The sequence below is a fragment of the Neolamprologus multifasciatus genome, chromosome 18, assembly GCF_963576455.1.
Source record: "Neolamprologus multifasciatus chromosome 18, fNeoMul1.2, whole genome shotgun sequence".
In the NCBI taxonomy this organism is placed as follows: Eukaryota; Metazoa; Chordata; class Actinopteri; order Cichliformes; family Cichlidae; genus Neolamprologus; species Neolamprologus multifasciatus.
In genome coordinates, this window is record NC_140456.1 from 28,210,617 (window position 1) to 28,225,768 (window position 15,152).

Genomic DNA, 15,152 nt, shown 5'->3' on the forward strand with positions numbered 1-15,152 from the left:
GAATGAATCTCAGCATCATCAGCTTAACTTCAGATTCATCTCTGCTACACTTTATGTAACCTAACTCTGACCATGAAACCACAGCCACTGTGCACCAGTCACACACAGTTCTTTACTTTAAACCCCTCACAGCAAACTAACCTGTTTATTCTGCAGAGGATTTTCATGCAACCTTTAAATAACACAGCGAGTGTACCTCCGTTTGTTTAGCAGCAGGTTTCACAATATGAAAAAACGTAATGTCACGTGTACAGACCAGATATCTGATTTAAAAACACGAGGACTTACATATAAGCTTTAAATTTCCGGTTTATCAAACACCACTGATCAGTCCTTATCTTTAACACCTCTTCTTCCTCTCGTGTCCTCTTTCTTATCTTTCTCCATCTCTGAGTGAAGTTAGCTCTCTGTGTTTTCTCTCCCTGTGAAATACAGCAGCTGGACCTTTAGCTTGCAACACAGTGTGAGACAAACTGCACACAAACAGTTTGTGTGTTTGTTAAGCTGATAGAAACATCACTCCCTTCACGCTCGCTCGTCTTTAGGGCTCGCTAGATGCTGAAGTACTGCAAAACCACTGGCCCACTGTAACCCCTGACTACGGCACATGGTTTTGCCTCCTTCATCTCCTTTTATGCTACATCCCCTGCTGATTAATACAAGAACAGGACTGCCTTTCATGTGGTATTGGTTTGATGTTTGATGGCACGCAGTAACATGAAAAAATAACTTCCCTCAAATGCCTTAAACCAGGAGTATCGAACTTCAGGCCTCGAGGGCCGATGTCCTGCAGGTTTTAGATATTACCCTGGGTCAACACACCTTAATCAAATGATTAGTTCATTACCAGGCCTCTGGAGAACCTCGGGACATGTTGAGGAGGTCATTTAGCCATTTAAATCAGCTGTGTTGGATAAAGGACGTATCTAAAACCCCGGACATCAGCCTCGAGGCCTGGAGTTCGACACCCCTGCCTTAAACCACACATGTCAAACTCCTGTCCTCAAGGGCCTGTAAAACAACAGAAACTACAGATCGTACACATAAAAATACCCATAAGACAAACTATAAAACATTATTATGTATTTCTTAAGGTGTCTTTCAATAGGGCTGGATCACCCAGGGGACACAAACTCCATCCTGAGACAAACTCAGTCCAGCGTCAGGGTAAACATTCATTTCTGCTCTATTATTCTATTAATTTCTATTTCAGTTCGCACATTATTCTCACGTCTCCACCTGCTGAAGTCAATACAAACATCAGCCAGCGGGCTATTGGTTTCACCTGTCACATTGTATTAATCCACCAGGAAAAAGGCAGGAAGTCATTGTGATCCATTTGGATGCAACCCAGCCTTCTTCTCTCTTTATTTCTCCTTTTGTCTTGACCTCTGTTTTTCCCACGATTGTTCAGCCGCAGGAAACCCAGTCGTGTTTGAATATGAGGGAACCTGACCATCTGTAGACGATCACACCCCCACCCACACACCCACACACACACACACGCATCAAATTCACACGTACTCAGGCATATCCACCACAACAAAAGGGCTCTGATGTTTGATGTAAAACAGTTTTCACATGATGTTTGAATTTGTATTTGAAAATTAAATGACAAAACTACTAATACTAATATTATTACGTTACATCATTGGGTTTATGACATCATTACTACTAATGATTTCTTATAATCAGACCCACACACAGGCTGCACTGCCTGTAGTACACATCTTTGTGGTACACTAAAACTTGCTGGTGCATGGAGATGAAAAACATGCAGTGTGTATAGATCTTTTGGTAACTGGTGAGAAATAGTACAATGGGGGCAAAATACAATCAGGATATGAAAGAGGAGCGGGAAAAGATAGTTTAGAAAAGACTTGTTTCCTGGTTTATTTGTACTCAGCTGCTGACACATTTTCATTGTTTCGCTCGTGTCCTTCTGTGCCCTAGATGAAAAATTACGGTATCTCACATTCATACAGTTACAGCTGTTCTTATGTGCTTTGTGACTGGACACCTACTTTTACTCCCAGCCTTAGTACATCGGTTGTGTGAAACATAAAGATAAGCAGTAGGAGACATGTTCAGGACAAAGAGTGGTCTGTAGATCTGTAGATTTCTTGAACACTACTGTGAGTTCACTGTACTCATCTGACCTACATTGTGACTAGATCTCAATTCAGTACGGCACATCTGGATTGTAATGGAACGGGAGATTCATATCATGGATGTTCAGCCAACAAATCTGCAGCAAAATCTCTGGGGAATGTTTCCCAGCCCTTTGCTGGATCTGTGCCATGTAGAATTGAGGCAGTTCTAAAAGTAAATCCCAATACAATCAAGTGTCCAAAAAATGTATCCAAGCAGTTGTGTCCTGGTGACTATTCAAATTCATTTAGATACCACTGTGGGATAACTGCAAGTATCCAAAGGCATTTCAACATAGATGCAAAGCTGCAAGACTTTTTTCTAGAAAGAGGTTTGTACGTTAACCAAACAATGTAAATAAAGTTTTATTAATGACCGTAATAAGTCAAGCCTGTAACGTAACATTTGAACTTTTTCATTTTGATATTTCAAATTGTATTTGAAAAGTCAAACAAACACAGCTAGCATGCTAGAGCTCGCTTTGGTTTTTTAGCAAACATGCTAGTGAGCTATTGTAAACAAGCAGTTAAAGTTCTCTTCTTGTGCTAACCGCTTTAACGCTGGTTTGAGCGCGGAGTCAAGGAGCCCATTTATGTGAAAAGGGAAAGACCATCTGTGAATCGAGGAGGGGGCCTAAGGGTACATCTTTTGCCATCGTACAATGCTGTGATTGCAGCCATTCCCAAACTCTCTGTGAATGGGACTCATGGCCATTAATCAGTGGTCTTTGATCAGTGGGTTTTGGTCAGTGGGTTTTGGTCAGTGGTTGTTGATCAATGGTCATGAGAATTTGCATAATTATGATTAAGGAACTGACCTTCCAGCCCATTGTTCCTCAGTGGGCTGGTTTCAGTCATTATGCAAACGTACTGTTTATAAGATTGGGGAAACCTGCAGTCAGCTGAGACTGAAGAAGTCACTTGGATGAGTGACGAAACGTTTCTCCCAGAAAACGCTACGTCCAGATGAACAGAATCAACTTTTTGGAGGGTAACTGCTTTAATGCTAGTCCGTACTTAAATACTAATGTTAGCATATTATCGTGCTCACAATAACAGTGCTAGGATGTTTAGCTCATGTTAGCCATATTTAATTAAGATAAAACAAGATTAAATGTAAGTTAAAAATGAACCTAGACATGATAATTATATAACAGCGAGGTTTGAAACGTAATTAAAGAATTAAGCAATTAGCATGTTAGCATAATAGAATTTGGTATTTATACTAGACAGAGTGGTGTAAAAGACAGAAGAATCTTTTATAGACCTGCTGTCTGTGACTGGAAAGAAAGTATCTATGAGGATATTAGAATTAAAAGGCTGTAGGTGAAGATTGAGGGGCCCATTAAAGTGATTCATCTTCTGGTGACCATGAATATCTGTACAAATCTGCAGTTAACAGATTAACAGTCTGCGCTACAGTGACGCTGCCTACTTTTATAAGAAGGAACAAACCCAAGGTTCTGGAGCACTAAAATACACAAACATAAAAAAGAAAAATAAATGAAACCATCCTATAATGATGTCTCAATGTGGTATTTATTTCTTCCACACATACAAATAACTTAACACCTTTATACCTGGTTATGTGTGAAGCTGGTTCAGGTCTTTGAAATCCTTCAGTGTGAATGATTTAGTTTATAAGTGCTCTGTGTTGATGAGTGGAGAACTGCTCCACTGTTTGATTGTTTAAGCTGCTTGTTTTTCCTAAAATGAGCCACAGGAAGTCTTTCCTGTTTTGAATACACTATGAATAGAAGTGAATTGTGTGTATGTGTGGCGCATGTCGGTGTGTGTGTGTGTGTGAATGTGTGAGCGTTTGAATGTGTTAGGGGCGAGGAGGAAGCAGCGTATATAAAAAGGTACCAAAAAGGTCTTCTTTAGGTTTGCAAACATACAGGTATACACTTGGATCAAATAATAGGACGCAGTAATCACCTGATTTACACCTCGAGATGCTCAAAATGCCACACAGTTAATTTGATCGCGGCGCCGTATTTTTCCTTTCTGTCTCTCTCACAACTCTCCTCCTCATCCTCTCTTCATCTTCACTCCAGGAAACAGGACACAACAAACTTCCAGCTTCTGTTTCTCTCACTTCCAAGTGGAAGTAGAAATGTGGGAAGCACTTTTGTGTGCATTAAGGTACTGGAAAAATGGACCTCCTGACCCTCTCGTGCTCCCTTCTTTCTCATGTAACTGCAAACTGTTTATATCATCAACATAAATCTTAACCTGCTCCCCCAAAAGGCTGACGCAAAACCATTCACACACATCCAATATTTATATCTGTCTCACACACACGCACGTACATGTGACTCAGATACACCTGGCAGACAGATGGTGCATCTTACAAAACGCAGTTTCATTTTTCAAAATAAATTGTCTGTGTCCATTCTCCGCATCAGTGGATTCAGATGGCGCACAGCTAAATGACAATGAATTAAATATGGTGATGCAAGCTGCCGGTTAATCAGATAATAACCATGCAACCCACCTACTGATTTTCTTTTTTTTTTTTGCTTAAACTCTGCAACCGAGAAACACCCTATTATAAACAGGATTCCCAGAACAAACTCGTGATTTTAAGCTCTGACACAACAGAAGTTATCATCTGGTAATTAAGACCAAAGACATTTGATTGAGGCTTGTTATTCCTATTCCACCTTTCCTGTCCCTTTTCCGTGTGGGGTTTTATGATAAAGCTCTATTGCTATCGTCCCCTCATCTCATTAGCTAGCTTGGCTCCAATTTTCTTTTTTAGGAGTTTTCATGATTTGTATCTTACCCACTGAGAATAGGAGCTGAGGGTGGAACAAGCTGTGGTTGAGAGATTGTGTAAACCAGAAACTCACACAGTTTCACACAGGAAGACAGAAAAAAAGAAAGAAAAGCCACTTTCACAAAGTATTTTGTATATTTTATTACAAACATCTACAATAGTCAAAAGCACACACAAACACACACACATAACAACATCAAACTATTTACAAAAGATACCCTCAAATGAGGGAGAAGATCAGTCATGAGCCAGCAGACTGCTTCTTACTCTCTCTTATATACATTTATACATATATACAGTACACACACACATCAACAACAGATGCAAACACTAGCTGGAGTGTAAACTGGAGGATTCAGACTCTGTAGTTGTTGAGGTCCCGGGGCGTCTTCGTGGTAAAACCTTCAGACTGGATGCCCGGTTCAGAGTGAGAGCTCTGCGGGCCGAATTCTTGAACCCGGCCCCGAGGAAGGCGTACAGCAGTGGGTTCAGGCAACAGTGAGCGAACGCCATGGGCTCAGCCACCGACAACCCACACGCCTAAAGCAGCTTCCAGCCTGCAGCTGCGGGGCAGGACTTCCCAACCGCAGCAGGTGCGGTCCACAGAAATGCCCGCTCCATAAGGGGCCAACACACGAAGAAGCAGAGCACCAGCGCGATGGTAGTCCTGACCGCCCGTCGCTTCTGCCTCTGGCCCCCCAGTGGGCCACGGGTCAGCCTGGTTGACAATGACGCAGTAACACACCAGGAGCACCAGTCCAGGGATCAACAGACCCACCAGGACGAGCTGGAGGTGGAAGACTGCAACCCAGAGAGGAGCATTTTCTTCTCTGGGTAGAATCTCTGGCACAGAGTTTGACCCCTCTCCTCCTTCCTGATGGCGGGCAAATATCAAATCTGGCACTGCCAGCAGGCCAGCGGGCAACCAGGCACCTGCAGGAGGAAGAAGATTAAAAAAGACAAGTGAGGGACTGTGTGGAGAAAAGAAGACTAACAGCAGAAAAAGCAAGCCTTTTGATACTCACCTACATACACCAGTTTGTGAAGCCAGCAGCTGCCTCAGCCCACTAGTGTTGGTGTCCGTGGCTCGGACCACCGAAAGGTAGCGGTCCAGGCTGATGAATGCCACGGATGAGCACGCTTGCCGTACAGGTTGACTGTGTAGATGGACATGCACTCCCCTGATGCAGGTGGCAGCTCCGAAACGCCAGTCAGCCAAGGCTGCATCCACGCCCAGAACGGCAGAGCCAAACGAAGAGGAGATCCGCAGCAGAGAGATTGCAGGCGGTACCAGTCTGTGAGGCTGCATTTCGACTGGAGACACAAAAAATCTGATCACTTTCATGCTCTCCCCCGCACCCAGCAATGCTTCGAAGTCAAAAGCAGTTTCCCATCCCCTCACCTGCGTTTGGCAGCCTAGGACTTACGACACCAAGCCGTTTCCAGTGATGCCCAGAATGAAGATAAGGGCATAAATGACAGGCAAGAGACTTGCTGAAGCTCAGTAGTTGTCATGTGCTCCACACCACAGGGCTCCTCCAGATCCACTCCAAGTTCCCAGAGCCAGAGCCAGAGCCGGTGTCATTGTAGTAATCCTCAAAGACGATATGCTAGAGACAGATGATAAATGATGAGATAGAGAGAAGGCAATCAGATATTTGTGAACACATTTAAAGTTTCTGTGCATGATTAGATCACACCTCCCTACCTCATAGTAGGACATGGTGGAGACGGCTGCACTCCTTCGTTGAGTGAAGCTGAGATTTCTGTCCACAGCGGTTAAATAGCTGTTTACATGCTCCTCCCCCACACTCCAACACATCTGTGTTCCTGCTGAAACGTTTTTCCTGTCTTTCGAGGTGTCAGTGTGCTGTATCTATCACAGGATACCGCAGTGTGTGCGCGCACTGTGAATTGTTTTAGCCCTGAGACCTCTGGTTTGTGATAATCAGGTCCTATTGGCCATAGGAAAGGATGTTGATGAGAATCGGACAATAAATAACGTGTCAGTGTTTGTGTGTCTGCGTGCAACAGTAACACTCTAAGCTCCATTCTTAGTTAAATCAGGGCAAGCAGCAGGAGTGTCTCCACAGACTGTGAATATACTTGTCCTGTTTGCATCACTGTCTCATATAATGCATGCAAGGAGCGTGCACACTGAGGGCCGATTGATTCAGAAGATGACTATCGTTAAGTTCACCAGACAGTCTGCCTCTGATCTTTGAATGTCAATGAAGCGAGAGGTGAGGAACACATCCCTCTGGAGTCTCTACTATAAACAGCCATTATTTTAATTTTTTATTTTAAGGTATTTAGTTTGTTTTTTTGTTTGAATCCACAAGAAAAGAGAAAAAAAATACAGAATTAAAGCAAACTCACAATCAGAATGTGTCAATGCTTTAAAACACTTTCAATCAGCCCTGTATAGCTCCTTGGAAGGGGAAGCTGTCAAACAGGTTAACTCACTGATGATATAGTTGCTAAACAGAGTAGGACTATTCCAGTTTTTAGAAAGTATGCAATCTTTACAAAGTATTACAGTCTTTTGATGATGGCTTGATTACTGCATAGTTATTTGGTCTGCTGCTTCAGGAAAGACCTGGTTATGCTCCAGCTCAGAACGGAGTTGTGTGGATGGTGCGGGTTGCCGGCGTGCCAGGCTGTCATGGATGCAGGTGGAGGACAGGCTGGCATGTAATCTTGTCTTAATATAAGAAACATTTGTGTACTGTGTACTTTCTCTCACCCCAACCGGTTGCAGCAGATGGCCCCGCCCCTCCCTGAGCCTGGTTCTGCCGGAGGTTTCTTCCTGTTAAAAGGGAGTTTTTCCTTCCCACTGTCGCCAAAGTGCTTGCTCATAGGGGGTCATATGATTGTTGGGTTTTTCTCTGTATCTATGAAGCGCCTTGGGGCAACTTTTGTTGTGATTTGGCGCTATATAAATAAAATTGAATTGAATTGAATTACTGAGAAGGCCTAAATACTTATATTCACAGTTAACATGAGAGGCTGTGTCACACATGCTTTCATGGGACGTTTTGCTTATCTTTGCCTAAAATAAACGTGTTAAAGAAAACCAGCATTTTAGCAGGTTATGTCACTTCCCATCTTTATTCAGTATTTAAGTAAGTATTTAAAGTAGTATTTAAATATTTAAAAGCAATTAGAAACAGCAGCTTTAAGGATGGAAATACTTTTGGCCTATATTGGCTTATTTATCTGTGATGACTGATGATGATTGTATAATGCTGGCTTAAGTGTGGCTTAGTTGTCCCTGCATTCATTAACTGACTGTGTCGGTAATAGTTTGTTAACTGTTTTTTTTGTTTAAATGCTTGTTGTACAACCTTTTGATTGTTCGTGCAGCTAAAACACTCATCCTTTCCTATATTAATAATATTATTACAGCATGATCAGACTTAACGCTTTAAAACCATTACAGAACCACAGAAAAGGCCTTGTTGCAGTCATCACTGTTTTGTTGTATAGAAGCATATTTTATTAAATACATGAATATCTAACTTATAACATTTTATACAATGTGGCTCCTCCAGCATTGAGTTTATCAGAGTAAACAGAAAAGAGGAAGAAGAAGAGTCTTTTTTTCTTTGAAGGCAACAGTGGTGCTCTAGAAACATTATTATCAGAGAGCAGAACACATACAACACTTTAAATGTCAATTAAAAAAATGGCTGATAATCTAATAATACACAATGAGATGCTTTTACCCTCCTGCTTGTTTGTTTTCATCTTTATGTTGATAATGTGAAATGTTTTTAGGTTGCTTTTAAAAATCTGACCAGAGACTATGGATGAAAGTCAGCCCGTGACTAACTGCAGTGCATTCACAGTAATGTATATTTTCATTCACACATTTTCATCGTGTTGTTTCCTTCGGTTTATTTGTCAGTTGTCCGGACTTTCACAGGGAAGAATAGCTGTGGCTGTGGATCGAAGTAAAAAAATATTGTACCTCAAAGATCTAATTAGTACATTCATGGTAGCTTTTTAAAATAGTTTATTAATGACTCACCTCAATATCTCTTAACTACTGAGGAGGCACATTTCCTGACGTGCTGACAAGCCCCCAGCAGCTCTGACTGCTCTCCTAATACATTAATCCTCTAAGTAAACAGTAAGGCTACCCCAACATAAACAGACTAAAAGAAATCTGTTAAAACTGTGAAGACCGCATACCCTGGTCCCTTATCTGCCTCTTACCTCCCCACCCTTCCTCCGCCAACCATTCACTGTATCAGCACAAACATCTAAAAAAAAACAACACTGTTGTTCAAAACTCTTCCTTTTTAAAGTGCTGACGGATGTAAGAAGTTTTAGTTTTGCTTAATCTTTATAAGACTTTCTTTTTTTTTTACCCCCCCCCCCCGAGCCTTAAATCAATCAATCAATAAATAAAGATGGTTAGTTTTATATCTACACACCAACATAAAATAAAATGTGCAGGAAATCTCTTTAGATTTAGTCTGTGTTCACTCTGTCACATCTGCCAACACAAACTATGGAGGCTTATCGGCGTAACTGTGATTCCCCAGCCTGAAGTGTTTTTTATTTATTTATTTTTTGTAATGTAATAAAAAATTGTCAGACCCTACATACTGTAATAATCAAAAAGAAAGTTGAGATAAACCACCACTAAAACTAATACAAAGTTAAATGAAACAAGCATTTAACTGAGGTCACTGTTGCCTGAAAAATTATCTTTTGATTAGTTCCAAAACTTAACAAAATAAAAATAAATGCAGATCTACTGTATGATATGACTCGTTGGCACTTCTGCTCATAGCAACAGGTGGCTGCACTGACCTGCAGTAACTGCGACTGTGATCCTGCAGTGTAAACACTTGAACAGCTGATGATTCACACAGGTGAAAATGATGGTATCAGGTTAAAGTTGCTTTACTCTGAGCTGCAGGACCGACCCTGCTTATTGTGCATGCCGGCTCTCTGGGATGCTTCATGATCATTAATGTTATTGATTACACCTGTACCTGTCCTGCTGTGCAGAGTGAGACTGGCCTAAGCGAGTCCAGTGCCAACCGCTTGTATTTATGTCACATACCACATTACCCATGCTCCCCATGAGCACTAACCCTGTATCTATGTGCTTTTTGTACATTTGTGTTTATTTTGTGTTACTACACACAGAGCTGTAGAGTCAGTCTGTGAATGCTGGTTATGAAATGAAGTGGCGCCACCATGTGGCCTGTTAGAATAAGCATCTGCAAACAGCCTGCTACGTGGGCTCCATCTCCACTGCGTTGAGAAAAAGAATGGATGGATTTACCTTTCTTCCCTAAAGTAATTGGGACTTCAGTGTACTTGAAGAAGTAAATGTCTGCCCGAGTTTGTCACACATTCCCAAATAAATCAAAGGCACACCTAACTTTCCATCATACCTGTGTACACCACTATCATACTCCTCATCTCCACCGCCTTATTACACACCTTCAAACGGAAGTGCCTCTGTTTCAGATCCAGCACTCTATTGAGGGTTAGGGTTTCTCTCAGAAAGGCTGTTTGGTTTGAAAGTGCCTCTTGAGCCTGCCTGGCAACATTTTACCATAAGACAACTTTAAGTGACTGATGATGGACGAGGCCGTTCACATTCCCAAAGCCAAAAGACAGGTAGGCCTGGTGATATCCTGTTTAGACAGTGGGTTGCCTGCATTGGCAATTAATTGTGTATTTCCCTCTTATAAGCTCTGATGCATCAACCTCTCAATTTTTGCAATGGTGCAGATGGGTTTCCTTTAATGTAAGTTTGTAGTTTGTACAAAGTACAAACACAGTGAGTCAACATGACAGCATTTAGGAATAACTAGTATACACCATGGCATATAAAATAATAATTATAGCTCACTGATTTTCTTTTTTGACTGTTTTGTTTCGTGACTAATAGGAAAGATATAGTTTCAAATATTTTGCCACCTTTTTTTGTTTGTCTTTGGATGCATTTGTGAAAAAATAATGTCCAACAACAGCCCACTTGGACACTGAAGCTGTGAAATCCCTCTATCCTCCCATTATCACCTAGTTGTGGACACCACACTTGGGAGTGAGGACTGATATCTTCACATTATATAACGAGTCAAAGCTCTGATGCTGTGCAACTTCAGCATCCCTGAAATGCAGCTCACTGAAGAAGCTGGAGTGCTAGCAGGAAGTGGTGTACATGCTGTGGACATTATGAACAGTGACCAGCTTGCTGCAAACGCAAATGAAAATAAGTAAGTGTTTGCATACAGGTGAAAGGTACTTGATTTTGTGAAGAGCTGTAAATGCACGAGTGTTTTTGAATGCGAGTGAGTGAACTTATGTCGGTATTTTAAAAAAAAAGGCATGCCATAAGATCAACATAAACATTTATTCACAGCTGTCCAGTTGTAAGGAACATTAAATAAATATTATTTTTAATTTTAAAGGATCACAAACAAAACATGCACAGAACTGCGACGGCACTTTGTCAAGTAACTCTAGGCATAGGCCACCGAATAGGTAACAATACTGAAGACCAGCAGAACATCACGACTAAAAGCGATTAGCACTCGCATCCTGCCTCCTCACTAGTGTGTTTCTCTTACAATCACGCTGCTCTTGCTCCGTAGCTCAGCCAGCAAGTTTCTGAATCTACCCGTCTGCTTTGGTGTTCTCTTGCTTGGTGTGGTGGCTTCCTGTGTCACAGACGAGGGAATCGCCTCAGCAGTCACACCTCTGTTCCCCTGACTGCTGCTTTTTCGGCGGCTGTTTGGCTCTACACAGGTCATCTTGATGGGAGTGTTGGTGTGGAGACGCTGCTGCTTAGCGACACGAGTACCCTGCGAACCGTCTCTCTGTCTCTTCCTCCTGTTCTTATTCTTCTTACTCTCCTTTTTCGCTTTCACACATCGTCTGAGGTTCCTAAGCCCAAAAACACAGCACATACAAGTCATTTTAGATGAGAACAGCTACAGTCATAAGAAATTCATGCAGGCAAACACGTTACCTGTGGAGGAAAGTGTGCGGCCTTGAACAGGCGGCAGATTCTTCCACACGCTGCTCACTTTGTTTCTCACAGGCCTTCTTTATCTTCTTTATGTGGCTCAAAAGCTCCCTGACAGAGCAGACAGGCAGCAGTACAATCAGCTTAAATATGATGGTAATTTGTCAAACACACTCATACATACAGTGTACACTCAGCCTTACCCTCTTGCATTAGGCCACCTTTGGGATGTCCGCTTTTTGATAAGGACCCACTGGTCACATGTCGGGGACATAGGATCTAAACAAGAATCAAAATCAAAGTGTTACAGAACTGTGCTTACCTGTTTGTTGTTAATATAGATGGCAAAAGAGGACGGCTATTAATTTGGTACTGTAAGTTAAACCATATGTAAGCATTTCATCCACTTCATGCAACAAACAATACATAATTGTATACTGGTTACTGAAATGTGTAGTTATACTTTTAGATTTCTTTTTATGCAGGGCTAATACAAGCAGTGCAAGTGTGCTATAGAAAATATTTCTCAAGTATTATTAACAATTGTTCATCTTTCCTTTGGAAGAGTAGCTATAGCATGAACTTCTTCCCAAAGACATTATATTTTCATGCTGCCATTAGTGTGCTCACCATTGTCCAGCAGTTTGTTTATGATTGGTGTTTTTATCTTCTTTGCTTTCTGGTAGAGCTTCTGACAGGCCAAGCACAGGTTCTGGGAAGGCCTCGCTTTTCTGTAGGTGGAGTGATAAAAAGAGGGACCAGACGCTGTGCTGCTGCAAACAGAGACTCGGTCTTCATCCGAGTCGTCCAGTTCTTTATCAGCTATCTCTACCACCTTTCCCCCATCTTCTTCACCAACTCGCTTCTCTTCCTGATTGGCAATGATGTCGAGGAGGTCGCACCCTGTTCCCTCACCTGCGATACAGAGGCTGTCACCAGTACTGCCTTTCCCCCTCCGCCTTTGACCTCTCAGCTGACGCTGGATAACTTCTTCCTCTGGAGCGGGGCTTGTCTTGGTGTTCTTCTTGGAGGCCCCAGGCTGTCTGTCGGAGCGTTGGGGACACATGGATCCTTTCCACTTCACAGAATATCTTATGGACCTGCTAACAAGAGCAACAGTGACTCCTCCTGCAATATTTTACAAATAAACTGAGTCTAGATGAAAATATTTTTTATCGTCTTACCTGTAATATTCTACCTTGAAAAACAGTAAATGAGTGAATAGGCCTAACTCATCTGCATCGAACCTGCAAAATCAAAAACAGCACATCACTTTGACAGGATTGACAACAACATGGCATGTGTGTTTGCGCCTGCATTTGTCCAATGCCACGACCTTTGAACTCTGAATGAGAGATATGTTTTAAGTTCATACACTAATCTCCTTAGAACTGCACTTTGTCTTTACATTTATGTTGAAATGATTTCACCTTTCATACAGGTTTACTGTGTCAGGCAAATATATATAGGCACACATTTAATGTAATCTGGAAATAAAACCACCAGTTATGACTCAGGTTCACTGTGCTCTGCCTGTGGCTGTAAACCAATGTCTGAAAACACCCAGCTACAAAATCTGCATTCAAAACTTAACTGCTTAGCTAACGTTAGCATCCCGGCTAAGCTAACCGGGCTCAAAGCTAAAGCTCACACAGAGGGCGGATGGACATCACTGAAAGCACCGGGCATTGAAGCCAGGACATGACTTACTTCATCTCTGCTCCTTCGCGGTTAACGCACTCTAACGTGTAAAACTTTTATTAAGTTAATTTTGACTGAAGCTGAAACACAGCGCCGTGCTTACTTGTTCACATTCTGGCTCGTGCCTTGGTGAGCTCGCGGACGTGAGCCTGTTTGTCGATGGGCTCGAGGACAAATCACTTCAAGATGCGCGAAGATAGAACAAAATTCCCTGTCCCATGATCCTCAAAGCTCCTAGTAGCTCTCTCTGGTTTCCTTCTCCTTCTGTTTGTTCGTTTGGGGGGTGGGGGAATGTCGCGTTACTGCCGCCAACTGGACAAGTTTCAGAAATGTAAACCATTGTCAAATCCTTATACAATATTCCTGTCAAAAACTGTGTTAGATACCTTGGTATCCATGTCTGTAAGAATGACACACAGCGTCAACAACTTAACTTTTCTCCCAGGATGGAAAAAACTAAAACTATTCTGAACTTATGGCTCCAAAGAGACCTATCAATTTTTGGTAGAATCCTTTTGACTTAAATTGAAGGTGTTTCCAGATTTGTGTATCCAGCCATGTTGGAGGTTTACAGTTCATATTGTCCTGTAATTACAGTATATCAAAGTTACCGGTTAAAATGTCTGCATTTTATCAACAGGCATTGTTGGCTTGGAAATTATGTTATTCACATAACTTTTCTCCACATAGATCTGTTATCTGGAATAACGAATGTATTACTAAGAGGAACAAATCACTATATTTGCAGAATTGGATTGATAAAAATATAATCTATTTAAAAGACTTATTTGACTCTGAAGGCCAGCTACTTAATTACAATGACTTTATTACAGAAAAAACATTTCCTATCAAATTTAAAGATTTTAGCTCTGTAATAAAATCCGTTCCCAGCGGACTGACTGAGTTGATGAAAAGCTACAAAAAACAGAACACACCACATGCATCCGTTAACACTCTTTATATAAATGGTATTGATTTCTTAAGCAAGAAATGCACCAATAAACATATTTGAATGTTTGTATAATGCGAAGAAAATAACTCCAAGAGGGCTTGGCTTGTTCCTTTTAGATTTTGTATTACAAACAAAGTTTGAATTACATTTGAAAATATTACATAACATATATCCATCCAATACATACATTTCAAGATTCTGTGACATTGATAGAAAATGTACCTTTTGTAAAACTGAACTTGAAAGTGTTACTCATTTGTTTTATGGCTGTTCATATAGTGCTACATTTTGGAGAGAGCTTGAAAATTATATACTGTGCAAAACAACATACGAAATCAAAATTGAAGGGAAGAACATTATCACTTATTTTGAAACTAAAGGAAAAAAAAAGTGCCATTGTCAATCTTTATATTTTATTAGGGAAATTCCATATACATAAATGTAAATTTCAAAACTCAACCCCATCATTTAATTTGTTTTTGATTGAAATTGAATATTACTTGAACTCTCTTAAATTAACTTCCAATAAAAAAGGTTTATCATTGATTGAAATTCACGAATGAGCGG

The 15,152-nt window shown here is 41.2% G+C and overlaps 1 protein-coding gene and 1 pseudogene across 5 annotated transcripts; both read right to left on the reverse strand.

Annotated features, from left to right (window-relative positions):
* Nucleotides 1–2,532: 2,532 nt before the first annotated feature.
* LOC146498260 (C-X-C chemokine receptor type 4-like) lies at nucleotides 2,533–11,189 on the reverse strand (annotated as a pseudogene). Its single transcript, XR_014870927.1, has 5 exons — nucleotides 9,757–11,189; nucleotides 6,641–6,698; nucleotides 6,335–6,542; nucleotides 5,958–6,246; nucleotides 2,533–5,865 (listed from the first exon to the last, which is right to left on the reverse strand). The product of XR_014870927.1 is annotated as a C-X-C chemokine receptor type 4-like (transcript).
* A 114-nt stretch (nucleotides 11,190–11,303) lies between these two features.
* LOC146498261 (uncharacterized) lies at nucleotides 11,304–13,944 on the reverse strand. Of its 4 annotated transcripts, none has more exons than XM_085141787.1 (6): nucleotides 13,737–13,944; nucleotides 13,117–13,179; nucleotides 12,563–13,035; nucleotides 12,136–12,211; nucleotides 11,936–12,043; nucleotides 11,304–11,850 (listed from the first exon to the last, which is right to left on the reverse strand). In XM_085141787.1, exons 3-6 carry the CDS (start codon nucleotides 12,996–12,998, stop codon nucleotides 11,517–11,519), a joined length of 954 nt encoding a protein of 317 aa, XP_084997913.1. In that variant the 5' UTR covers nucleotides 12,999–13,035; nucleotides 13,117–13,179; nucleotides 13,737–13,944; the 3' UTR covers nucleotides 11,304–11,516. The 4 variants fall into 4 exon arrangements, with proteins under 4 accessions (XP_084997913.1, XP_084997912.1, XP_084997910.1 ...); XM_085141786.1 differs by having other exon boundaries at nucleotides 12,563–13,032; nucleotides 13,737–13,943; XM_085141784.1 differs by having other exon boundaries at nucleotides 12,563–13,032; nucleotides 13,643–13,752.
* Nucleotides 13,945–15,152: the final 1,208 nt, after the last annotated feature.